The 27,601-nt window shown below is 45.8% G+C and overlaps 2 protein-coding genes across 4 annotated transcripts in view; one reads left to right on the plus strand and one right to left on the minus strand.

Annotated features, from left to right (window-relative positions):
• The first annotated feature begins 240 nt into the window (after positions 1–240).
• LOC137383543 (ras-related C3 botulinum toxin substrate 1-like) lies at positions 241–10,148 on the plus strand. Its single transcript, XM_068056609.1, has 4 exons — positions 241–353; positions 5,501–5,563; positions 6,494–6,653; positions 8,315–10,148. The coding sequence occupies exons 1-4, from the start codon at positions 261–263 to the stop codon at positions 8,443–8,445; spliced, it is 447 nt and encodes a 148-aa protein (XP_067912710.1). The 5' UTR covers positions 241–260; the 3' UTR covers positions 8,446–10,148.
• A 4,121-nt stretch (positions 10,149–14,269) lies between these two features.
• Positions 14,270–27,601, minus strand: part of daglb (diacylglycerol lipase, beta) — a 43,537-nt gene continuing 30,205 nt past the window's right edge. For all 3 annotated transcript variants that reach the window (XM_068056606.1, XM_068056608.1, XM_068056607.1), the window contains 6 exons: positions 27,503–27,583; positions 25,367–25,494; positions 21,336–21,404; positions 21,166–21,238; positions 16,569–16,822; positions 14,270–15,564 (listed from right to left, as the gene is read on the minus strand). In XM_068056606.1, the coding sequence (XP_067912707.1) occupies positions 15,366–15,564; positions 16,569–16,822; positions 21,166–21,238; positions 21,336–21,404; positions 25,367–25,494; positions 27,503–27,583 (804 nt within the window). In that variant the 3' untranslated portion in view covers positions 14,270–15,365. The remainder of the gene's footprint in view (positions 15,565–16,568; positions 16,823–21,165; positions 21,239–21,335; positions 21,405–25,366; positions 25,495–27,502; positions 27,584–27,601) is intronic.

A 27,601-nucleotide genomic window follows, 5' to 3' on the forward strand; every position in this document is an offset into this window, starting at 1 on the left:
TTGGAGGAGGGGGCTGGGTGAGGACGTGGGCAGGGAAGGGTGGGGAAGCGGGTGGAGGAGAGAAGGGTGGGGAGTGCAGGGCAGAGGGTGGGGACACTGGTGGAGGAGGGGGCGAGGGTGGGAGCACAGGACAAGGGAGCGAGGGTGGGGATGAAGTGTAGACAGGCTGGTGCTGATGTAACTGCTCCTTTGGCCTCCTTTCTTTGCAGACTTAAAATCTCTGCTCTTTCTGCAGCTTCGACAACTATTCTGCCAACGTGATGGTCGATGGGAAGCCCGTGAACCTGGGTCTTTGGGATACGGCTGGTCAGGAAGATTACGACCGTCTGCGTCCACTTTCCTACCCTCAAACAGTGAGTAGTGTGTGTCAGTCACAAGCGGTAGTGACTGGAACATTGCTTTGGCAGTTAAAGGGCAGAAATAATGGAAAGGAGAGCAGGGTGTTGGTGTGTAGGGGACGGGTGTTGGTGTGTAGGAAGCGGGGCAGAGCAGTGAGGGGGGCAGGTGGGGTGTAGGGAGCATGGTGGAGCGGTGAGGGGAGCGGATGTTGGGGTGTAGGGGCGGGTGTTGGGGTGTAGGGGACGTTGCGGGGGCAGTGAGGGGAGCGGATGTTGGGGTGTAGGGGGCGGGTGTTGGGGTGTAGGGAGCATGGAGCAGTGAGGGGGCAGGTTTGGGGGCGGGGGGGCGTGTGTTGGGGTGCGGGGGACAGGACGGAGCAGTGGATGAGTGGAGAACTATTGGCCTGGAAGTTAAACATTGTTTACATTCTGCGCAGTCACTAATGATGGAGAATGTAGTTACAGAGGCGTTAACCTGATACTTAAAGACTGAAAGTAAACATGTTCAGTAATGTGGAATTTCCCCTGCACTTAGTTTCCTTCTTACTGTGGAGTAATGATCTGTGGTTCCAAGCACTGTTTATTTTCTTTCTGACTGACACTACTGGCCTGAAACACTGCTGCTGAGTCCCATTCACCCATCACCCCTGTGTTTGTTCCCAACCCAGCAGCATTCTCAATTTTAAAGTTCTCATTGTTTTTAAATCCCTCACAGCTTTCAAGCTCTGTAACCTCCAATCAGCCTACAACCCTCAGATATCTGTACTCATCCAATTCTAGCCTCTTGTGCATCCCTGATTTTAATCGCTCCACATTGGCGGCCAAGCCTTCATCTTCTGGGCGCTAAACCCTAAGAATTCCCCTCCTAAACTTATCTACCGTGCTTTCCGCCTTTAAGATGCTCCTTAAAACGTACCTCTGACCAACTGTATCGTCATCTGCCCTATGTTCACACTATGTGGCTCGGTGTTGACTTTTATCTGATAATAGGAACTTAGCAGGAGTAGGCCATTCAGCCCATCGAGAATGCTCCACCATTCAATACGATCATAGCTGATCATCCACTTCAATGCCTTTTTCCCACACTATCCTCATATCCCTTTATGTCATTTGTATTTAGAAATCTGTCAATCTCTGCTTTAAACGTACTCAATGACTGAGCTTCCACAGCCCGCTGGGGTAGAGAATTCCAAAGATTCACAACCCTCTGAGTAAAGAAATTTCTCCTCATCTCGGTCCTAAGTGGTTTCCCCTTTATTTTGAAATTGTGTCTCCAGGTTCTCGACTCCCCAACCAGGGGAAACATCTTACCTGCATCTACCCTGTCTATCCCTTTAAGTATTTTGTAGATTTCAATGAGATCACCTCTCATTCGTCGAAACTCTAGAGAATACAGACCCAGTTTCCCCAAAGCTCTCTTCATAGGACAGTCCCGCCATCCCGGGAGCAAGTCTGGTGAACCTTCGTTGCATCTTCCTCACATTACACATTCTCACCTAGTTTTGTGTCCTCCGTGAACTTGGAAACACTACATTTGGTCCCCACATCCAAGTCATTGATATATATTGTGAACAGCTGGGACCCAAGCACTGATCCCTGCAGTACCCCACTAGTCACAGCCTGCCAACTTGAGAGTGACCCGTTGTTCCTGCTCTCTGCCTGTTAACCAATCATTAATCCATGTGCTTTAATTTTGCTAACCAACCTCCTGCGGGGGACTTTATCAAAAGCCTTTTGAAAATCCAAGTATACCATGTCCACCGACCAGTAATGCTCCTGTAAAGTACCTTTTGTTATGTTAAAAGTGATGTATAAACACTAGTTGTGTACAAGTCTAGGATGGGTGCAGTGTGAATATGGGTCAGCGTTTCTTTTGATCCTATGTATTTGACACAGTGCCTCGAGGCTTTTTTTCTTGGTGCAGTCAGACAGCTGAGTTACGTACTGGGAGGTCAGTGCTGTGTTGTAACTTGCAGCTCCTGCTCCAATCCTTTGTAAGGAGATATAGTTGGAGTGACTGTCTGCATTGTTTGATCTTTAGGGCAAGTACAATCTTGCTCAGCACTTGTACCTTTCGCTAGGTTTGGCCCCATTTAAAATAGCAATTTCAATTCCTGCACGCTTTCAGGAGTGTACGATGACTCAGTGGGCAAATGTACTGCCTGAACTATATCTCTGGTTGTGATTAGGGGTGATCTTACTCCAATTGAAGCCAGTATCCCCAGACTAGGGACAGGGAAAAATCAGGGTTCCTGTCAGCTGTGGCTCTCGCCTTTGACTCAAAGTCATGGGTTCAAGTCTCACTCCAGAGGCATGAGCACATAATCCAGGCAGACACTCAGTGCAGTACTGAGGGGGCGCAGCACTGTCGGAGGGTCAGTACTGGGGGAGCGCCGCTCTGTCGGAGGGTCATTACTGAGGGAGCGCCGCACTGTTGGAGGGTCAGTACTGGGGGAGCGCTGCACTGTTGGAGGGTCAGTACTGAGGGGGTGCTGCACTGTCGGGGTCAGTACTGAGGGGGTGCTGCACTGTCGGAGGGTCAGTACTGGGGGAGCGCCGCACTGTTGGAGGGTCAGTACTGGGGGAGCGCTGCACTGTTGGAGGGTCAGTACTGAGGGGGTGCTGCACTGTCGGAGGGTCAGTACTGAGGGGAGCGCCGCACTGTTGGAGGATCAATACTGGGGAAGCGCCGCTCTGTCGGAGGGTCATTACTGAGGGAGCGCCCCACTGTTGGAGGGTCAGTACTGGGGGAGCGCTGCTCTGTCGGAGGGTCAGTACTGAGGGGGTGCCGTGCTGTCGGAGGGTCATTGCTGAGGGAGCACCGCACTGTCGGAGGGTCAGTACTGGGGGAGCGCCGCTCTGTCGGAGGGTCATTACTGAGGGAGCGCCCCACTGTTGAAGGGTCATTACTGAGGAGCGCCGCTCTGTCGGAGGGTCATTACTGAGGGAGCGCCCCACTGTTGAAGGGTCATTACTGAGGGAGCGCCGCTCTGTCGGAGGGTCATTACTGAGGGAGCGCCGCACTGTTGGAGGGTCAGTACTGGGGGAGCGCCGCTCTGTCGGAGGGTCTGTACTGGGAGAGCGCCGCACTGTTGGAGGGTCAGTACTGAGGGGGTGCTGCACTGTCGGAGGGTCAGTACTGAGGGGAGCGCCGCACTGTTGGAGGATCAGTACTGGGGAAGCGCCGCTCTGTCGGAGGGTCATTACTGAGGGAGCGCCCCACTGTTGAAGGGTCATTACTGAGGAGCAGCACGCACTGTTGGAGGGTCAGTACTGGGGGAGCGCCGCTCTGTCGGAGGGTCAGTACTGGGGAGCGCCCGCACTGTTGGAGGGTCAGTACTGGGGGAGCGCCGCACTGTTGGAGGGTCAGTACTGAGGGGGTGCTGCTCTGTCGGAGGGCCAGTACTGGGGGAGCACCGCACTGTTGGAGGGTCAGTACTGGGGGAGCACCGCACTGTTGGAGGGTCAGTACTGGGGGAGCGCTGCTCTGTCGGAGGGTCATTGCTGAGGGAGCGCCGCTCTGTCGGAGGGTCAGTACTGGGGAAGCGCCGCTCTGTCGGCGGGTCAGTACTGGGGAAGCGCCGCTCTGTCGGCGGGTCATTACTGAGGGAGCACCGCACTGTTGGAGGGTCAGTACTGGGGGAGCGCTGCTCTGTCGGAGGGTCAGTACTGGGGGAGCGCCGCTCTGTCGGAGGGTCAGTACTGGGGAGCGCCGCTCTGTCGGAGGGTCAGTACTGGGGAAGCGCCGCTCTGTCGGCGGGTCATTACTGAGGGAGCACCGCACTGTTGGAGGGTCAGTACTGGGGGAGCGCTGCTCTGTCGGAGGGTCAGTACTGAGGGGGTGCCGTGCTGTCGGAGGGTCATTGCTGAGGGAGCGCCGTGCTGTCGGAGGGTCAGTACTGAGGGGGTGCCGCGCTGTCGGAGGGTCATTGCTGAGGGAGCGCCGTGCTGTCGGAGGGTCAGTACTGAAGGGGTGCTGCACTGTCGGAGGGTCAGTACTGAGGGGGTGCTGCACTGTCGGAGGGTCATTGCTGAGGGAGCGCCGCGCTGTCGGAGGGTCAGTACTGAGGGGGTGCTGCACTGTCGGAGGGTCAGTACTGAGGGGGTGCCGCGCTGTCGGAGGGTCATTGCTGAGGGAGCGCCGCGCTGTCGGAGGGTCAGTACTGAGGGGGTGCCGCGCTGTCGGAGGGTCATTGCTGAGGGAGCGCCGCGCTGTCGGAGGGTCAGTACTGAGGGGGTGCCGCGCTGTCGGAGGGTCATTGCTGAGGGAGCGCCGCGCTGTCGAAGGGTCAGTACTGAGGGAGCGCTGCCACTGTTGAAGGGTCAGTACTGAGGGGATGCCACAGTGGCAGATGAACCAAAGTCCCTTTTGCCCCCTCGCTGTAATACTCCGGCTGAAGTGTGTTGTATGATTGCCTTTAAGAGTGATGTCCCTGTAAGATCTTAGCATGCTAATGAGCTAGGTACCAGGATGCAGTCATGTGACTACAAGCCAGAGTCACTCTGCAACTAACACCTAGAGGAAAGTTCTGTAAATTTTGTTCTGCACTGTGTATACTTGTTAGCTGTTAATAAACCTGTTACAGATCTTCAGCATAACTGGACTCCACACATCTCATTTATGTTGTATCAGACAACCTAATGCATTACAAAGTGGAGCATAAACATGGACTGGTTGGGTTTAATGGCCTGTTTCTGTGCTGTATGTTATATATAAAAGATCCAACAATACAATTTGAAAAAGAGCTCATGTTCACCTCCTGTGACCTGGGGCTAATATTTATCCCTTACCAGCATTACAGATAAATTATCTGTTCTTTATCACATTGCTGTTTGTGGGATCTTGCTGTGTGCAACTTGGCTGCCATGTTTCCTGTGTTATAACGTTCTTGCTAGAATGATTGCTGCCACTAGAAGGGGGTTGTGGGATTGTTTGAGGCCAGCTCCAGATTGGATTCAGCTACAATGATTTTTCCATCTCGCATCCCAAAGCCTCCCTTGGCCCAATAGCCTGAAGTCTATCTCAGCTGGCACCTGAACAGCCACTTGTGAGATATAGAGGGCTGCAAGTGTCTACTGAGTGGAAAGGGAGGGAGGAAGTGACTATATAAATGGCAGAAGTTTGTAAACCGATAGTAACATTGTTTCTTGCTCTTCTGCAGGATGTGTTTCTAATCTGTTTCTCGCTGGTGAGCCCAGCATCCTTTGAAAATGTCCGTGCCAAGGTAAGTGACAGCTCAATACAGAAATACTGGGTTCGTCACAGTCTTGTGATAATTTCAACTGACGCTGTTCAATTGATGCCACATCAGTTAAAATGAGGGGCTTGTACTTGGGTTTGGAAAGTGCAGGCTTCGAAAATGGCTCAGGGATGCATGCTCTACTCACTTATTGTGACCCACACACTGGCTCTGTGAAGGCTTGAACTGTGCTGATTTCATTTCATTCTGCCAGCACAAGACTTAATATCCTGCGCTGGTCGTGTTATTTGAGAAACCTGACCATTGACAGAATGAATAGCAATTTCATATAAAGCGCTTATGACAATGCAGTACAGTGGAAATACCCTCAGCTGGGGACTAGGTGCTGCCATTGGTTAGAAGCAGACCTTTCAATTCTTGAGACCTGGGTTCGATTTCAATCCTTTACTGATGGGGTGGAAGTTCCCTTCCATTGGCCAGAAAGATCAGAATTTGAATGGGCAGCCTCATGATAGTTCACATCCTGCCTGATCCCCTTTCCTTCGATGTACTGAGACTGGACTGTGAATCATGGACAGTTTGATAAACCCCTTTTCACTGAGGGATTGTTTAATATCGTGTTTTGTCATCTTGCGGATGCCTGAGGACAGGTTTAAATTCAGTTTAAAAGGGTTATTCTGTGTGAAGGTGTCGAATTGTATTTTAAATATTCACTGAGGGTTGGGAATCTTTGGACTTCTCTAGCTCAGAGGTATTGGACGCTCAGTCGTGAGCATATTCAAGGCTGAGATCTTTGAGAGTCTAGGGAATTGGGGATAAGGTGGGAGAGTGAAGTTGAAGTAAAAGATCAGCCTTAATCTTACTGAATGGCCGAGTAGGCTCAAGCAGCTATTTGGCTTAGTCCTGCTGCTCCTGTTACTTATGTCCTTATTCACTGTCTGTTTATTCCCCTAGTGGTATCCAGAAGTGAGGCATCATTGTCCAAATACACCCATCATTCTGGTGGGCACCAAGCTTGATCTGCGGGATGACAAAGACACAATTGAAAAGCTGAGGGAAAAGAAACTGACTCCCATCACCTACCCCCAGGGCCTTGCAATGGCAAAAGAGATTGGTACGAATTTCCTTCTGTCTCCCTGCTAACTTGCACTGTCGCGTTTCTTACTGTTCTGTCTGCAGACCTGAAAACTGCTTTTAGAAACACCAGATTGTTGCAGTATGTGATGCAACAGCGAGTCGCTGAGAACCCCTCTCATGTTTCTCCTGAATCTTGGTGTGTCAATAACTGCAAAATTGTTCAGACTGTTTTTTGCCACTTAATCGTGCACCATGGCCACCACAGCGTGCATTTATATAGTTCCTTTGATGTCACAAAATGTCCCAAAGTGCTTCACACAAGTCTAAACCGATAAAATTTGGCATCGAGCCACATCAGCTATTGGGAGAGGTGACCGAAAAATTGATCAGAGAGGTGGATTTTAAGGAGCATCTTGAAGGAGGCGGAGAGGTTTAGGGAGGAAATTCCAGAGCTTTGGGCCCAGGTGGCTGAAGGCAGAGCAATGAAAATTGGGGATGTGCTGAGAGGCCAGGAGCACAGAGATCACGGAGGGCTGGAGGAGGTTACAGACACTGAGAGGGACCTTGCGACAGAATTCACTTTCCTGCAGATGGCACTGCTTTTTTTCATTCAATATGGGTGTTATGTTAAAGTTAAATCAAATTCTTTTCTTTGGATCAGCAGTTGATTAATTTCATACAATAGTATAAACTCCTTTTTTGTTTCCTCCCTACCACCAGCTCAGTTAGTCAACCCACTGAGGACCTCGATAACTAGAGCTTAGGCTGCAGTTTATTGCTTTTAGGTTTTTAATAAATTTGGACACCAGCGCTTTCCTTTCCAGAAGTCCCAGGCAACTTCCTGTCAGGCTTTGCGTCTGCCTTGAATTTGCTGTTGGAATTTGAGTATCGTGGAGGTGTAACTGGAGGACTTGTACAGCTGAAGTCTGTTACAAGATGACTTAATTACTGTGGGGATGATCAAACCTCTCCCTCAGCTTGTTTAGAAAAACTTCACTGACTTGAGCTCTCTTCATCCCACTTTCACCAGAATGTAAACTAGCTCACTTGCATCTTTAAGCTAACATTTCTTCAAGAAAGTGTCACACGATCTTTCTTCAGACTGTAATCGTTTACTTAGGCGTGATTTTTAGTTGGGTGCTGCACTTTGGTTTTAAATGTGTTGCAGGAATTTCTATAATTACAAAAGCATTAAATAACTAGCTGCAGGTCTATATTGTGAAGCTGTTGTCTCTTAGTTATGTGCAGCTTTAAAGGAGGGGTAGTGGTCTTGGCTGAAATTGGCACCCTTTGAGTGGGGAATACAAATTGCATGTACACTTAGAATCTCAGAGGAGGCTACTCAGCCCATCATTCCCTTGCCAGCTCTTTAAAACAGCTATCCAATTAGTCCCACTCCCCTGCTCTTTCCCCATAGCCCTGCAGATTTTTCCTTTTCAAGTATGTATCCAGTTGCCTTTTGAAAGCGACTGTTTTTACTGCTGTATTACTTTTGGTCTCCGTGCCAATCAGTTGGGGGAGGAGAGATTGGGCCATGGTTCATGATCACTACCTAGTGATTGCAACAGAGGAGTTAGTTGCCAGAAGACAATTAATTGTGATTTATACAGACCCAAATCACCACTGACTCATTTAAGAAAAGCTTTTGATTTCAGTGCTGTGATCCTGCTGATCTTTGTTCCACTGTTTGCTCTGCAGGTTCAGTGAAGTACTTGGAGTGTTCAGCACTAACTCAGCGAGGTCTTAAGACCGTGTTCGATGAAGCAATCCGAGCAGTTCTCTGTCCTATTCCCGTAAAGAAGAAGAAGAAAAAATGTTTCATTTTGTAAATCAATCCTTTGTCAGTTTTACCAGGTCCACAGAGCATCGATTCAAATATGCCAATATTTTTCCTTGTGATTACTTCCTCCTTCAGAATCCCTCTATGCAGCGTATTGAACACACCTCCCGTCTAATTTTTCAGATATTTAATACCTAACAGAGGAGTATCAATTAAAGATCCTATTGGCTTTCTGTCCCCTCCCTCCCTACCAACCTACATTCCCTGCCCCCTTTGCCTGGTTACACTCCTCAATTGTATTTAAGTTGCCAAATTATCCACTGTAACTAAAGATACACATCTATTGCACTACAAACACTTAAACTCATAGAAGGAACTGTATCTATCATCTGGTACTGTTTACAGCCTTTCCAGAACTCTAATCATACAATTAGTGCTGACCTGTTCCCAGCTGTCGCAGAGTAGCTACCAATTAACTCAACGGTTTAAACTGCTGGAGACAAGAGCTGCACTTAACCCATAGTGTTGAAATGGTTATAAATGTAAGACTTGGAACAGCTCTGAAGATGTGAAAGGATGTGTACAGTTCAGAGGCTAAAGCTGCTTTAGTTGGTCCTGTTTTTTAAACTATATTACACTATATGCTAATCACATTACCGTGCTCACTCAACGATGGCAGAAACGCTTTATTGATGTAAACGTTAAGGACAAAGTTAATCATGTCTGCTGCTACGTATTTAAACTTAAAACCGACGTCTAAGCAAATCACTAGTAAAACTAGGATGTTTTGATGGAGATGCAGTTAACAATTGGCATTGAACTGGGAGTTTTTGTATTCTGACTGGTATAGAGGGGGTTTGGCGGGGGATGTGGAAACAGATGCTTAATTTTTGAAGGACCTCTGCTGGTTTTGCTGAACTGTTGCATGTTTTAATTAAGACGCAACAACAGATGGAAGTGAATGTTGATGTGGTGAGAGCAGATACAGGAACTTGGGGTAAAGAGCTGGTTCGTTGAAGGTATTAACTAAGTCCTAACAAACTCTACTGATCTATAACTTTAAGCGATTTATATGTAGCATACTTTTTGTATGTTTCTGAAATGGTTATACTCACAACTGTATGTGACTAAAGAGACTATTTTCATTTTTAAATAGTAAATTTTAACATGGTCATATTGGAAGTGTCATTTCTTAAGTTTCGGGTGCAATGAAAGTGTTATTTCACAATCTGAAACACCATTAGTGGGATTGAAGTTGCTAACTGTAGTTATAAAAACTTGATTATGTGGAAAATGCTCAACTAACTCCCTTCATTAAAAGAGCATTTTTATTACAGTTCTTATTCCTCCATGCTTCCTGTTTTAAACAGCATGATTACAGACCTTAAAAACCCTTTCTGTCTCGCTAATTTCAACTTTGGGAAGCCTTAAAACCAAACAGACCAAATCCTGCACGGAGCCATTAACTCCTCACCTATCCTCGTGCTCTGTTTAATTCTGCCATAGACGCCTTATCTAAAATGTACATAATCCCAATGTATTTTCTACTTAATTTTTCTAACTGTTATGTTCTATGCATGTTGCTCATCTATTTTGGAACAGCAAAATCCAACGGGGAGGATTGTTAACGGAGAAAGAGATGAATCTTTTTTTTTAAAGAACATGTTAGAATGTTGGAGGAACTGCTTGCTTGCATTCATAATTACTGTTCTATATGTTTACTGTGATTTAAATAAACAATGAATACACCGATTGGTTAGCGATCTGCATGTGACTGTACTGTCGGCCAGTGCTTCAGTTTAATGATCCAGCGAGGAATGGTTTAAATCAAAGGGTTGTGTAATTTTTCCCCTCCTTGATTGGTTTTGTACAAGGGTATATGCTGTTATGGATGAGTGGCTCAATGAACTGGGAGGTGGGGTGGGGGTCCTTTTGAATGTCTAGTCTGAGTCAGGGGAGCAAGTGGAGATTATAAATGGCCTGTGGTGCCAGACTAGCTGCTGTTTTGAAAGGTAAATATCGCTGTTCCAGAACTTTAATTGAAGATTTGTGTGATCTGCAATAATATACAGTTGTCTATGATGTAAACAAGGTGACTCACTCCCTTCTTTGAAGAGCTAATTGATAGGTTAAATAGTCTTGAACGTGTTGCACTCCAAAGCAATAACTACTAAGGCAGGCTTCAGAGGGTGTGGTGATACAGTAGTTACCCTTTGTACTGTACCATTCCCAGCACTGCAGAGCTTTTGATCGTGTAGTTCTTAAAATTCTCTCAATCCATCACAAATAAAGCTGTTAAGACTGTTAACAGCTGTCCTCCAGTTCTGGTTTCTAAATGTTTTTGCAATTATCCAGATGATGGTATAGTCCATAATTGATCATATCTTTTTTTCAGAGCTTTGACCAGCACATTACCATTAAGTGAAAGAAAAATCTGTTTATTTCGCACTTTATCGAAGCATCTTAAAGCCGCACACACTACTTCTCCAGTCCACTGCCTGAGTGAGGAGAGGTAAAGGGTTGCTTGTGTGTCATTTCAGCTGTAGATAGCTGACACTAACTTTCCACACCATGTAATCAGTCTGCACCCTAACCTGCAGAATCGGTGCCATTACTGAGGTCAGGCTTGGCTGAGCAGGACCTGCTGATACTGTCCAGGCATCTCACACAATGGTTATTTGAGTGAAGAATCAGAGGGAAGTTAAAACATTAGCCTGAATGTTAATGTTTACAGGAAAGGGAGAAAATTGGCAAATACTTTCTAACCCAATAGCTTTCATAGTGCAAAGAAAGTAAGATGCACAAATCAACTTTAGCTTGTGTGGAAACAAAGTTTAGAAATAGTTTTATTTTGCAGAGGAAACCTTACACATTTTAAGTATTTAACACCACACATCCTGAGAAACATTCTCAGGTTTATTAAAACTGAGCTTGTCATGACTTTCCATTTGTTTCCTCTTTGGGGGGAGTCTAACTCAAGATTTAGGAGCAACATTATTTAGTCATTCTAAATGTATCACCCAAGAATACAAAATGATGAGCATGAGTTTTCAGGTTCTGGAATATGCTATTTGAAAAGTTGGAAGTTGATCCATAAACAATATTATAAACAAGTTGACCAGATGGTTGAGAGTGTTACAGGGTTATGGGCAAAAAAACCAGGGGTATGAGACTCCACCCAGGGAAGACAAGCTATGGTTTCCTTGTGTGCTGTAAGTGTTATGATTCAACACTGGCATTGTACTGACATGAGCACAGGTCAGAGTCCTAGTTTCTGCGGTGTTTCTCTCCCAAGGCTTCCCTTGGTATCAACACTGATAGAATGAAACATATAAAACCAAGAAAAGGTTAAGAACCTGATTTGGCACTGACCACTACCTGCTGAGGCACACCTTGTCAAGCAGAAATACATTGGCCAAAGAATAAAATTCAAGTTGATGTCGACAATATAACAACTCAAGATAGATTACCTACAGTGTGGGGGTCTTCTCTATACTTCAAATGGTACACTTTCATCCACCTATCAGAGAAGCCTTTTGTAGCATGATTTTTTTGTCCCGCATAATAATGCTGTCAGAGAGGTGCAGGGCAATGCATGGTCTCCAAGTTCCATGTCCTATAAAGCCCAGAAATATAATATTGAAACCAGCGTTCTGTATAAGTTCCCACTGTCGCTCCTGATTATGGGTTGGTGCAAATGGCACACTTAGAGCAAGCAAGTTATTCTTGGCTCTTTATTGGCCTCACGTGCCAAGGCTTTCAGGCACCCTGACCACAGTCAGCGATGATCTCATAGGCCACAGAGAGATTGTCACAGGAGCACAGTGTTAACCTTTGATTCTGGATACTTTGACTAGTGCATTAAAGTTTTCACAAATATGGCTTCTGAACACAGCGTTCCTAATGCTTGTACTGTTGTTAGTTTCAGCTCATTGCAAAGTCGTCTTGATCCAACACATTTGCTTTGATACTTGAATAGAGAGTCCATTGGAAGAGGGGGTAATGAAACTTCTGCTGAAAGTGGTTTGTAATTTTATCTGTCACCACACCTATCAGAAATGGTACATAGGTTTCATGTGCTGTAGCATGCTAAGCCACAACATCACCCACATTAACCATCTTCCAGAGTCTAGGCAGATATTTATTCCCTGTGGTTTAAAGCCCCACATCAAGCAAGTGGCCCAGCAACAAATAGTTAGGTGGGTGGTTAAACACTTTGTACCATATCGTCCCTCACAGAAGAAACACAGAAATCAGGTGAAAGGTCCCTTATTCTATGATGGCCTGCTATTGGTGTTTGGCTCCAACTGACAGCACTTGAAATGTGGTCACAATGGAATAATAGTCACCATTTTTCCAAGAATTACTGTCCAGAATTAACTACGGCACACAATGAGGTCTTTGCCAGATCGACCCAAGAAGCTGGTATTTTAGCTCCACCTGTAGGGTCTATTTCCTTTGTTAACTATTATGCACCTACCTGCCCCTACAGCATTCAAGGTTTCTCATTTTGATTATTTGGTCAATTTTGACTTAGAACTACAGAGGGATCCTCAGTGTTCACACATTCCCTAAAATTACTTGTCCCTCAAAAGGGTAATTACAACAGCTGTTGCTGTGGTTGCCACTGGACTGATGTGAAACATAGCTAGCAAAGCAAAATAGTGAAGGCCATGGACCCGAATCTGAAGTATGTGGAGTCTCTGACTATCGCAGAACAGCAGCTTACATCTGATCTTCAAGAACAGATTATAAAAAGCACTGCAGTCTACTGCCACCAACCCAGAATTGGGTCAACCTCCTGTTAATAGAACCTGCCCAATGCACATCCTTAGATCCCTGTTAGCACATCTATGAAGTGTGAGACTTTATCCTCGGTTTCATGATCAATGCCAGGATCACTATCATGTAGAATAGACTCGTAGGTCAGTGACAACCTTGAAGGAAAGACTTGAGTTGGTGCATCGAGCTTACATAGAATATTACTGCACAGAAACAGGCCATTTGGCACAACAGGTTTCTGCGTCATGACTCTCCTCCCATCCTATCAACATATCCTGTTCCTTTCTCCCTGATGTACTTATCAAGCTAACAATCAGCAGATTATTGGGGCAGATTTTGATGCCTTAATCTGCTCTATAATCAACAATTTTTTAAAAAAAAATCATAACAAGAAACCTATTACAACCAGGGCTCAGTTCTACCAATGTACAATACAGCTACCACAGGAACAAATCCAATCAACTGGCAACGGTGGTGGCATTGGCACAAAGAAAGCAGGCTGGAGAAATTCCAGATAAGCAGTCAGTACACATTGGCTTACAGCCCAAAGATTTGGTTTTTGGTTTTGTTTGAGAGACCGTCTTTCCTTGGAGCAAGCACACTGACCCTTTGAGCAACAACAGTATTAATACCTCCATAATTGTATAACTCCATTCCACAATATCAAACAGATGTTTGTTATTCTGTTCCCTCTCTCCCTTAAGGGGAATCCTGTTTCTATTTATCCATTAGCTCATTGATAGACTTATGCATACTAAGGGATATGGGGATAATGCAGGAAGATGGGGTTGAGGTAGATCATCAGATTGAATGGCAGAAAAGGGTCAAGGGGCCGATTCCTGATCCTCTTTCTTAGGTTGTCACGCGGAAACTCTGGGATGAATATGCAAATTGTCGGAGTGGAAATGTAGAGCCTGCTCCCCTGCAGGAAGGAACAGAAACCATCCAAGGTAGGAGTTTGTTGGTAAATTGAGGGTTTAAATTCAACATGGTTTTAGCTCCCTTTGTTTTTTTGCAGGGATTTTTTTTTTTTAAAAACCTTCCTGCAATGTGATAGGCCTGCAGCCCAATGTAAAAAAGAATCATCTGCATTCAAACAACAACTTCATTTATATAGCGCCTTTAACATAATAAAACATCCCAAGGTGCTTCACAGGGACATAAAACAAAATTTGAAACTTGAACCTCATACCCAGCTCCGTTTATTTTGTATGCATTTCTCAAAAAAAATAAAAACAGCAGTCGGATTGTGTTGTTCTTGAAGCAAGTTGGCTGGCACCGAACAGAAACCCGAAAAAGGCATGAATCGCACACAAGACGGTGCTGGTGAGATTAAATAAACAAATGGGCTAAACTCTGAAGGATTATATAATCTGAGCTACAAACTGCAGTTTGAATAGTCAGGAAATGCAAAGCTGGGAACAGAAAGCTCAATCTTTGCAACTGAAGTAAATATACTCGTGCTACTGGATATAAGATGGGGCCAGAGAGCTCACATGGCACTGCCCACTCAGATGTCCAGGTTACATGGCCACTAAAACCAAATGGCTGCTGTGGAACCAATTAATCCTGGATTGGATTAAATCGTGCACTGCTAAATGAGGAAGTAATATACATTTCCAGCTACTCTGCTGGTATGTATTTAATCATGCAGAATTATACAGTTCAAACAATGACATAAAACCATATAAAGACCATGACACAGCACAAAGCAAAGTGCATTAAATATTTTACACTGGATTCTGACCCTCTTGTCCCCTCACTAATGCTGCAATTTACAGGAGAGAAGACGACTGATATGATGCCATGCCAGATTCTCATCAATCGACTGGAGTTGTCACATTGTCTAAAGCGAAGATGTCCTCTCTCCCCTCAGGTACCAGCTTGTTTCTTTAAAAAAAAAAGGAAATTGAAGAGCAAGGAGAGGAAAAAGAAACCCAAATACAAGCAGCAGAGCCTCACATCGAAGCGTAACAGTCACAGAAACTCAAAAATGGTCAAACTCCAGCTATTGTGGCCGCCTGCATCGTGTCGATCACATACATGGCCTGGTACAACCCAGTCTGTGGGCCTTTTCCGGGATGTCCAAAGCACGGTGCCAAACAGTCAACAGGGGAACTCATACCAAGAGGTTCCATGTGAGGCATTGGCTCCCAGCGACTACAGCTTTGCATTGCATACTGACAGCTAGACTTGCTGCGTCTCACTTGGTGCAATGAGTGGTGTGGGACAGAGGATGAAAGGTGCCTCCTGGGTCAACTCCTGGAGCACTTTGAATACAAGATCCGGCATATGGTCCATTATCATCTTGGGGCTGATGAGAATGTTGCTGAAGGACGATGCATCACACCACGCTGCATGGTACTTCACTTGAGAAAAACAGAAACTAGAGAGGAGAGAGAGATGGAGAGACAGAGAGAGGGGGATTAGCCAGAACAAGACATTTAACCATTAAATGCACTGCAGGGTCACCAACCTCTGCAGCAGACAGGTAGAATGAAATTAATAAGATGCATTTATACGTTTCACAATCTCAGGATGTCCCAAAGCACTTTACAACCAATGAAGTACTTTTTGAACTGTAGTCACTGTAGTAATATAGGGAAATGCGGCAGCCAAGCTCCCACTAACAGCAATGTGTTAAAATGAACAGATGTACCATTTTAATAATGATGCTTCAGCATAAATGTTGGCTAGAACTGTTCTTTGAATAGTGGTTGTGGGAGCTTTTACATCCACCTGAGGGGGCAGACAGGGCCTCGGCTTAGTATCTCATTCAAAAGACGTCACCTCCAACAGTGCAGCACTCCATCAGTACTGCACCGAAGTACGACGAGAATGAATGTCAACTTGCAGGGCCACAGGGAAAAAGCAGGGGGAGGTTAGTCAAACTGAACAACTCTTTCAAAGGGCTGGCACAGGGACAATGGGCCGAATGGCCTCCTTCTGTGCGGTTTCATTTTATGATGATAAGTACCAGAATGAATTATACAATTTGCCCGATAGGGTGGTTTATACAGATTCAATAATAGCCTTCAAAAGAGAACTGGATAAATACTTGAATGAGGAAAGAGCCAGAAAGGGGGAAGAGCCTGCACAGACTCAATGGGCTGAATGGCCACCTTCTGTGATATACTATTCTATGCTTCAGACTGTAGCACAGGTGGTTTCCAACATCCTTGTTAAGAGCTACAAGGCTTCGAGTGCAAGTACTGTCAGCAGTTCAATTCAACCATTATGTATTTGCATTTTTTCTTCAAACAAGCCTGCAGGACTTATCTTTCTAGTTCTTTAAGGTTCACAACAATCTTAACAGTAAAATCTCATCCAAATTTACTGTTTATACAGAAAGCGACTTCGGAATTTTTGTTTTAAGAATGGGATAATCACCTCCCCACACTGCTTTCTTCCACAATGTAAATGACCTTCCCCGGAAGGAAGAGATGGGAGCCTTGAAAAGGCGAACTCAAAGGCGATTCATCGGGAATGCTGGTGTAGGAAGCGGACCGCTGTCCCATGAGATTCTGTTCCGCAAGGAGGGGCTGAGTCAGTTGTGCCTGTTGCCTGTTGTCCAATTCGCTGGGGAAATTGTCTGGATCCCCACCAAATATCTCATACCAACATCCCCGGAGCAGAATCTGATACTGGACAGAAAGAACAATTCAACAGATGGACAGAGATACAGACTTTGAGACTAAACACCGATTGGGAACAAAGATTTAATGCAACAAGGTATCCCGTTAAATTCTGAGGACAGATTGCATATTGTATTTCAGCTTGTATTTCCTGGAGTACAGAAGATTAAGGGGTGATCTAATTGAGGTGTTTAAGACGATTAAATGATTTGATAGGATGGGGGAATACTGAAGAAGAGGGACATAACCGTAAGAGCTGAAGTAAACCACACAATTTAACAAAATGACTAAACCCAAAGGCACTGTAATACAATATATTTGTTTAAAAAAAAATTAAGATGGATTCTTGGGACCTCCAAACATGGAACATTAGGGAAAGGAGGAGGCCATTCTGTTCATCAGCCTGTTCCACCATTTAATTAGATCAATGCTCATCTGTATCTTAACTTCATCAACCAGCCTTTTTATTTTATTCATTCATGGGATGTGGGCATCGCTGGCCAGGCCAGCATTTATTGCCCATCCCTAATTGCCCTGGAGAAGGTGGTGGTGAGCTGCCTTCTTGAACCGCTGCAGTCCATTTGGGGTAGGTACACCCACAGTGCTGTTAGGAAGGGAGTTCCAGGATTTTGACCCAGCGACAGTGAAGGAACGGCGATATCGTTCCAAGTCAGGATGGTGTGTGACTTGGAGGGAAATTTGCAGGTGGTGGTGTTCCCATGCATCTGCTGCCCTTGTCCTTCTAGGTGGCAGAGGTCGCGGGTTTGCAAGGTGCTGTCGAAGGAGCCTTGGTGCATTTCTGCAATGCATCTTGTAGATTATACACAGCTGCCACTGTGCGTCGGTGGTGGAGGGAGTGAATATTTGTGGATGGGGTGCCAATCAAGCGGGCTGCTTTATCCTGGATGGTGTCGAGCTTGTTGAGTGTTGTTGGAGCTGCACCCATCCAGGCAAGTGGAGAGTATTCCATCACACTCCTGACTTGTGCCTTGTAGATGGTGGACAGGCTTTGGGGAGTCAGGAGGTGAGTTACTTGCAACAGGATTCCTAGCCTCTGACCTGCTCTTGGAGCCACGGTATTTATATGGCTACTCCAGTTCAGTTTCTGGTCAATGGTAACCCCCAGGATGTTGATAGTGGGGGATTTAGCGATCGTAATGCCATTGAATGTCAAAGGGAGATGGTTAGATTCTCTCTTGGAGATGGTCATTGCCTGGCACTTAAGTGGCAAGTAACATTCATGCCACACATCAGCCCAAGCCTGGATATTGTCCAGGTCTTGCTGCATTTCTTGAGTCATCGCGAATGGTGCTGAACATTGTGCAATCATCAGCGAACATCCCCACTTCTGACCTTATGACTGAAGGAACGTCATTGATGAAGCAGCTGAAGATGGTTGGGCCTAGGACACTACCCTGAGGAACTCCTGCAGTGATGTCCTGGAGCTGAGATGATTGACCTCCAACAACCACAACCATCTTCCTTTGTGCTGGGTATGACTCCAGCCAGCGGAGGGTTTTCCCCCCGATTGCCATTGACTCCAGTTTTGTTTGGGCTCCTTGATGCCATACTCGGTCAAATGCTGCTTTAATGTCACTCTCGCCTCACCTCTTGAGTTCAGCTCTTTTGTCCGTGTTTGAACCAAGGCTATAATGAGGTCAGGAATTGAGTGGCCCTGGCGGAACCCAAACTGAGCATCACTGAGCAGGTTATTGCTAAGTAAGTGCCGCTTGGTAGCACTGTCGATGACACCTTCCATCACTTTACTGATGATTGAGAGTAGACTGATGGGGCGGTAATTGGCTGGGTTGGACATTTCCTGTTTTATTTTGTGTACAGGACAGACCTGGGCAATTTTCCACATTGCTGGGTAGATGCCAGTGTTGTAGCTGTACTGGAACAGCTTGGCTAGGGGCGCAGCAAGTTCTGGAGCACAGGTCTTCAGTACTATTGCAGGAATATTGTCAGTGCCCATAGCCTTTGCAGTATCCCGTGCCTTCAGTCGTTTCTTGATATCACGCAGAGTAAATCAAATTGGCTGAAGTCTGGCAACTGTGATGCTGGGGACTTCAGGAGGAGGCAGAGATGGATCAACAACTTGGCACTTTCTCCCATTAACTGATGGTACAAGGACTAAGAGATACAGATACAAGAGGTACAGGGGAACTGTGAGGAAGAAGTTCTTTACGCAACAAGTGGTAATGATCTGGAACTCGCTGCCCACAAGGGAGGTGGAAGCAGAAACAATCAATAATTTCAAAAGCAAACTGGATGAACCTTTGAAGGAGATAAACTTGCAGGGCTACAGAGATTGAGCAGGGGAGTGGCACTGACTGGATTGCTCTGTGGACAGCCGGAACAGACTTGACGGACTGAATGGCATCCTTCTCTGCCATAAATGACTCTATAAACGGGCAGTGGAAATCTGGAACTCTCGGTCCCAAAACAGCTGTTGAGGTTGGGGCTCAGTTGAAAACTTAAAAACTGAGATTGATAAATATTTGTTGGGTGAGGGTATTAAAGGATATGGTGATTGTGCAGGATAGTGGAGTCGAGATTGAAGATCAGCCATGATCATAATAGCAGAGCAGGCTCAAAGGACCGAATGTCCTACTCCAGCTCCCATTCCTTATATTTTTAGGTAATTCAGTTCTTTTTGTAATAGGAGCGAGTACTGATTTGTAGTTTCAGTCATGGTGTCTGTAATCAGCACCATCAGCCCCACCCACGCCACCTGCTACAAGCACAAACCCATGGCAACCTGAACTTGCACCATGTACAGAAAGGTTTGCAGGGCTTTGGGGAAAAAGCAGGGCGGGTGGGACTAATCAGGTAGCTCAAGAGCCAGCATAGGCATGATGGGCCGAAAGACCTCCTTCTGTGCTTCAGATTCTATGGTCAACGATTAACCTCATCAAATCCGTTAGTTGTAAATAACTTGTGTTGCTGCACAAATAGGCCAGGGCGGAGGGGGTCAGGGACGGGCTGCACATTCTGCTCTGTAATAATAGGCCAGGGCGGAGGGGGTCAGGGACGGGCTGCACATTCTGCTCTGTAATAATAGGCCAGGGCGGAGGGGGTCAGGGACGGGCTGCACATTCTGCTCTGTAATAATAGGCCAGGGCGGAGGGGGTCAGGGACGGGCTGCACATTCTGCTCTGTAGCAAAGCTTTCGCTTCATCAGCCTCTGACGTCCTGTCACGGACTGGGCCACACTGGAGTTTGCACTTTCATTACTGACTCACCTCCATGTCCTTGTCAAGTAAACTGATCAATATGATAAAGAAATACAGTCAGGATTAGAAATTACAAGCAGCTCAGCTGCACTGAATGCAAATGTGTAGACCCAAACCACACAAGTGTTCAAATTATTCAACAGTTGCCTACACTATTCTACTGAGTTAATATTATTACATAATATTTCAGCGCAGAAACAGACTATGCTGTCCAACTGCTCTCTGCTAGTGTTTATGCTCCACATGTGCCTTCTCCTACCCCTATTCATATCACCCTATTAGCATATCCTTCTATTCCTCTAACATTCTTGTGTTCATCTGGCTTCCCCTTAAATGTACCTATACTATTCACCTAAACCACTCCGTGTGGTAGTGAGTTTCACATTCTCATTACTCTCTGGGTAAAGAAGTTTCTCCTAAACTCTCTATTAGATTTAGGAACAAAGGAGCAGGAGTAGGCCATTCAGCCCATCGAGCCTGCTCCGCCATTCAATACGATCATGGCTGATCATCCACTTCCATGCCTTTTTCCCCACACTATCCTCATAGCCCCTTATGTCATTTGTATTTAGAAATTTATTAGTGACTACCTTATATTGATGGTCCCTAGTTCCCTAGTTTTGATCTCCACCACAAGGGGAAACATCTTCTCTATAACTATCCTATCAAACTCCTTCATAATCTTAAAGACCTCCATCAGGTCACCTGTCCGGCTTCTCTTTTCTAAAAAGAGCCCCAGTCTGTTCAGTCTTTCCTGATAGATACAACCTCTCAGTTCTGGTAAATCTTTCTTTGTATCTTGGCCAGTGACCATCATCTTTTAATATGGAGATCAGACTGTACTCAGTACATCAAGCGTTGTCTAACCCGAGGTTTGATGCCGATTTAACATAACTTCTTTCTTTTTCAATTGTATCCCTCTAGAAATGAGCCCAACTGCTCTGTTTATTCTAACCACCCTGAGTCAAAATGGATCCCCTGAATTCCTTTTTGCATTTATTATCTTTTACTCATGGCCCCAGGCCAAAATAGAGGACTGCACTTCTCAAGAGGGTAATAGGTTTGTCAAAGATACAGCATCATTTCCCTCCAAATAGCACTGCAGAACATTGATACCTTAGGCCGATTGCATTGGGCAACTATTCTTAATACTCTTCTTTTTAGGTCTTCTATATTGCGAAGACTCAGCCTGCAAACAAGGAGGTTAAAATGAACATTAAGGATACAGCATTGGCAACCAACTGGAATAAAATTGAACTTCCAATTCACAGATGTTTTACACTGACCTTGGAATGAGATCCTTGCCCAGGACAACAGATATGGTAAATCTTGTGCTATAATCAGCCAGAGGCTTGCTAAAAAAAAATTGATGAATTTTCTTGATTAGAATGGAGACACTGATACAAGTTACAGCTGGTAGACTGAAGACAATAGAATTTAGAGAGATGTCCTTGTTAAAAATGGAGCTTGATTTCAGGAAGAAGCAATTTTGGCATGGTCGCTAAACTGGCCCAGTGAAATAAAAAGCTACCAGCAGCGGGAACAGTACAGTCAGTCCTTCCATTTGCTGAATGCTGAAGGGGGTATCATTACAGGCAGGCAAGGCGAAGCATGGAAATGTGCAAACTGCACATGAAGTAATAGATCTGTATAGGTCAGCACTGTTGGTGCGATAACAAAGGTTTATATGATGAAATGGGGAAAAACAGCTTCCGATTGCGAACCAAGAGGCTGTGTTTGCTGACAATGCAACCACTAGGTGGCGCAGTACTAGCACATGCGCAAATGCAGTCTCTTCCACTGAAACATCACTGTTCGCGACGTCTCAGGCAGCTGCCAGGATTAAAGATGGCACTGCTCAATTCATCACAATTACATATTAAACCCAAATCACCTCAAAGGCTGCGACCGCCGCCTCCATCCCATCCAACATTACACCCCGCTCCTTCCTGCCATTGCACTTCTCTTCGCCGCTCCCTTCCTCGCCGCTCGCTCCCCGCCTCGCTGCTGCCTTCCCTCAGCCACTCGCTCCCCACCGCGCCCCTGGCCATTTGCTCCAGGCCGCGCCGCTTCCCCCCTTGGCCACTCGCTCCTGCATCGCACCCATCACCCCTGGCTTCCTGCCTTGCACTTTGGCGGCTCATTCTCCCCCACTCCAACTTCAGGCGGCGCGGCAGGGGGGGGGGGGGGGGGTGGGGGGTAGGGAGGGGAGCAGCGAGGCCTGGAGCGATCGGCTGAGGTGAGAAATGGCAAGGCGGAAAGCATTGAGGGCGGGAGTCAGTGGCTCGGGGGGTTGGTGGAAGGGGGTGTGAATTGAACGGCGAGAGGGTAAGTGGCGAGGGTGGGAGAGCATGGCTGAGGGAGGGGAGCGAGCAGTGGAGGTGGGGGCTGGGGGGAAATGGCAATTGAAGCAGATATGGAAGGAGGGAGTGGGGAGTGAGGTACAGTTATACTATTGGGGGAATGGAGGTGGTGATTGCGGTTACTGAGAGGTGAGGATGCCATTGCGTGGTGACATCAGCGCACACATTCATACTGGCAACTGGCAAATGCTCGCATGCACTGATGACATCCGTGATCGCTCTGTGCATGCTCTGCATTGTCAGGAGTCAGTGTGTAATCAAAAATCTATGGCTTCGAGTGACAGAGCTAACCATTACAAGAAAACAGATCTCCTCTGTTCTCAGCCAAGCTGCTACATCCGACACGTGCCAAGCTGGAAGGAGAATCTTTCCTATTCAATTACTCCTCGTCACCCAAACAAAAAAAAAAACACTAGAATCATTCTGATTAACAAACAGCTTTTTCCATCAGGGAATAGGCAGCATTCAGAACTCAAACGCACCCAGACCAGAGGGGACACGGTTCATCATCAAACTGGGTAAATAACCAGGCACTTGGCACCTTCAACACCAATAGTGTTGCCTTCCTTTATTTTATCGCCCTGCCCCACCATCCTTACGAGAGTCATGCAATCATTACGGCACAGGAGGCGTCTTATGCTGTATAAATACTGCAACCCACCTTGTCTATGACCAGGACAGTTGCCAAGTGATTGATAACCAGTCGGCAAAAAATAATTTACCAAATAAAAGGCTTCAAGAACTCCAAATTAAAGAAGAGAGTGAGACTGGCATATTGAAAATAAGCTCAATAGATTGGGCAAGATTGTACAAGGGCAGCACTGATCCTCCAGGTGCAGTGGTACAGAAGTGCAAGTGCACGATCAAGATTTAAAGGATTCGTGTGCCACAGACTGTACCTTCTTTCAATAACAGTAACTGAGAGGGTATGGAATGGAATGGTCATCCCTTTTTACAGTCTTAACAATAACGTTAAACACCCATCAGTGTGTGGTGCTGTAACTGTGAGTGCATTCTCAGTCAATTTTTATACTGTGGTCAAACGAGGGACTGAAAACCTGGTACAACACTTGGCTGATCTGCTGGAACAGCCTCTCTGCGCTGGAGTGCTCTATTGCTTTATGCATGCGTTCTGAAAAATACTGCCCTTGCAGCAAGTCTTGCTCAGTGTGCCCAGATAAAGACAATATCCATATTCCAAAATGTTGCGATAGGAACCCACAGATTATGCAAACATCTAACTGGAAACACCCGACACAGCATCGGAAATCCCGACTGGATACTGAGCAATGGTAAATTGGGGGAACACAGACTACAGCACCACAAGTGGATCTAGAGCAAGAGTCAGCCGCTGAAGTGAAGTGCAGATCCCAGTCCTGCAACACTGCGATTTAAAAATTCTCATCCTAATCCCTCTAGGGTTCCAATCTCTGCAATCTCATCCAGGCCTACAACCCTCAGAGATATCTGTGCTCCTCAAACTCTGGCCTCCTGCACATTCCTGATTTTCATTGTTCCGCCATTGGCACCCCAAGCGCTGGAATTCACTGCCCAAACCCCTGCACCTCTCTCCTCCTTTAAGATGCTCGTTAAAACCTTCCTCATTCCAGTCCCAATATCTCATGTGGCTTGGTGTTAAATTTTGTTTGATAACTGCCCCAGTGAAATGCCTTGGGATGTTTTACTACGTTAAAAGGCACTATATAAATGCAAGTAAAAATAATTATTAATTGTTTATGTGTGGATTCCCCAGCCAGCACGGAGCGTGTGTGAAAATGACAAGTTACAAACTAAACTGCCCATAGAGAGAGAGAAAGGAATTTTACCTTGGGAGGAACAATATCAAGACATTAACTGTAATGCTGGGAGGAGAGGAACAGAGGAGCAGCATACTGAACTTAGTATTTCTATCTCATAGGAACCGGGCGGAAGAGAAGCAAAGGTTCTTAAAAGGGCACTGATCACTGACAACCCCTCCCAAATGAACTGTGCTTATCCTACTGTATGCGGACGATAAATAAGAAGTTAAATCAATTACCGACAAACAAATAAAACTGGCAATAATCAGGGTCTCATTATTGGGTCACACCCTCATTTGGTCATCTGCTGATTGGCATTCTTCGCACGAGTCCAGAAGACTATTCATCCATGAGGTGCAAAAGGTGGGGTGATGAAGCAAGGGCTAAGACCAGTTAGTCCTGCACAGAGCAAGCAGCTCAAGTACTAGAGCAACAGTAACCCTGAGGGCAGCTCTCTATTGTAAAGAGCTTCCTCAGGTGTGCGGTGTTCACCTGCTGTTTGAAAGGTAGCAATGTCACTGGGGTTGCCAACCCTCCAGGGAGTGTCCTGGAGCCTCCAGGAATTAAAAGTTAATCTCCAGACCACTGCTGCGAGCAAAACTGGGGAGAAAAATCACAAGGCCGTTAAAAAAGGGTGCTTGTTTCCCATATTCTTTGTGATAGAAATATTAGAGACTGCAGGTAAAAAGTAATGAATGCGTCCAATCAGAGTTGGCAACCCGTCAGTGGTGGCACATGTTGCCATTACATACCAGACCAGTCGGCCTCTCTGAGCAGCGATCCTGATCTTGCCTCACTGCTCTGGGTCAGACTTCTTCAACCACCCACCAACCCACAGCAAGGCTCGGGCACACAGCCACTTCCACCTGAAACGGTCCAGTGATTCAAGGGCAAATTCAATTTTAAATACTGCTGGAGGAGTGCAGCACTAGGACATTGACTGAGAACACACACACTTACAGTTACTGTGCCACTAATAAACCAAGCCAAGTGCAGCAGAGTTCCCCTCAAATAAGAACACAGTTTAAGTGCATAACATTCAAATACTTGACAAACTAAAACTAGCCCGAGCATAAACAATTCAACTTGACGCTACCCAAAACATTATCATGAGCAAAAGAAAAAGGCTGTGTGCAGTCGTTTTACTCCTCTCACCTTAGCAGACCTCCAGGTGGAGAAAACGCATAGCATCGGAGATCTGGGAAGGATCTGTGAAGCATTATTGCAAGGATCGCGGCTGCTCCTGCTCCCAGGCTGTGGCCAGTTATAATCAATTTATACTCCTACAGGGGAACAACAGGCTTACTCCAACAGCACATGATTATTTTAAGCAACTAAAATCAGGCAGTTCTGTAGCTGGTAATTGGCAGAATGCGTTCGGCTTTCTTGTTTATCCTACTAACTGGGCGCAGATCATGGAACTGTAGAGTTCCAATCCTCTTCTCCATACAGTTCCCGGTGCTCCGATTGCCCCCCGGCTGCCTTGCTTAAGGGGACAATCTCCGTGTCATCAGCGGAGCTCGAACCTGCCTTAAACATCACACATCCAGCAGGGTCACAATCAGGAGTGGGGAATCCCAATGCCACTGCAGCTCGGATCCAGTAACTCAGCACAGGCCAGGGGCTGAACGTGGGATCCTGCTGGTCTGTACGGCTCAGCTCACCGTGTTGAGCAGCCATGAAGTAGCAGTGGCATTAAACTATTTATCTCCCTGGAGTAAATGTGCACCCATGGCAGCTTAGCAGACACTACATGGGGAAACCATTGTTGAGCTTGTACCTTTGGTTGTTCTATGCTGCTCACATGATCAGAATGAAACCAGATGGAAAATGTGAAGATAATTCTTATCCTTTAGACTGCAACATTGACCTTTAGAATGATCAGGATCAGCATCATGAACAAACCCTTCAGTACAGCAAATTACAGAGGAGAAAATCAGGCTCATTTAACAGAACACAAGCCTCCAGGAAACTGTCTGGCATGGGAACTTGCTTAAACATAAAGTAAAAGCAATCACAGAAACAAATCTCAAAGGAAAATCTGAAGAGATATTGTCTCCAGCAAACTACCAAGGATAAAGATGCTTCTGTTATGTGGGGAGACTAGAGAAATTGGGATTGTTGTCCCTAAAACAGAGAGGTTAAGAGGAGATTTACTAGAGGTGTTCAAAATCATGAAGTGATTTTGATCATGTAAATAAGGAGAAACGGTTTCAACTGGCAGGAAGGGCAGTAACCAGAAGACACAGATTTAAGATAAACAGCAAAAGAACCGGGCCCGGGGGAGACGTTTTACTCAGCAACTTGTTAAGATCGGGAATGCGCTGCCTGAAAGGACAGCAGATTCAGGAGTAACTTTCAAAGGGGAATTGGATAAATACTTCAAAAGGAAAAACCTGCAGGGCTATGGGGAAAGAGCCGGGGAGTGGGACCAACTGGATCGCTCTTTCAAAGAGCCAGCACAGGCAGGATGGGCTGCATGGCCTCCTCCTGTGCTGCACGATTCCAGTACGGTAGAGGAGATAAATAGGATAAGCACTGTGAGGCAATTAAAATAATCAGCAGGTAACTTGGTATCCAAAGCAAAGTCTACAATCAGTTTTATACAGACAGCTACAAAGTTGGTGCTTAATCGCTGTAATAGGAATGATAACATTGGGTATTCGCACAGAGGCTACAAAGAACAAAGAAAATTACAGCACAGGAACAGGCCCTTCGGCCCTCCAAGCCTGCGCCGATCCAGATCCTCTATCTAAACATGTCGCCTATTTTCTAAGGGTCTGTATCTCTTTGCTTCCTGCCCATTCATGTATCTGTCTAGATACATCTTAAAAGACGCTATCATGCCCGCGTCTACCACCATGGGGAACCTTATCAAACGCCTTACTGAAGTCCATGTATATGACATCTACAGCCCTTCCCTCATCAATCAACTTTAATATAGCCTCAATACGATCCACTTTGCTTGGGCAATTGCTTCAGTGTGTTACCCAATTACTGTATAAAAATCCATCATTATACAGCCACGAGGACAGGTGGAACAGCTCAATATGTTTTGAACCATTTATTTTTTTAAAAAGGGGTTCGTCATAAAGTATTACTGGATTTCCCTGATTAAAGATAGTTAAATATTCTCTGACAGTCCTTGACTTGAATTCTTCGAGTCACTCACCATAAAAAAAAACACAAAAGGTAAACTGCACGTCTACATATCTCCCATTAAACATTTTCAACTTTTTAAAAGATATATCAAACAGGGCAGATGTTCAAAAATGAGAGACAAAAACTCACAGGCACAACTGTGAAAGCTTGTTTTAAAATCCCGTCGTCGATTAATTTCTTGTGAATATAACTTGCTGCTTGGTTAATCCCCTTGAAAGAAAGAGTTTT

This window comes from Heterodontus francisci, chromosome 24 (genome assembly GCF_036365525.1).
Source record: "Heterodontus francisci isolate sHetFra1 chromosome 24, sHetFra1.hap1, whole genome shotgun sequence".
Classification (NCBI taxonomy): Eukaryota; Metazoa; Chordata; class Chondrichthyes; order Heterodontiformes; family Heterodontidae; genus Heterodontus; species Heterodontus francisci.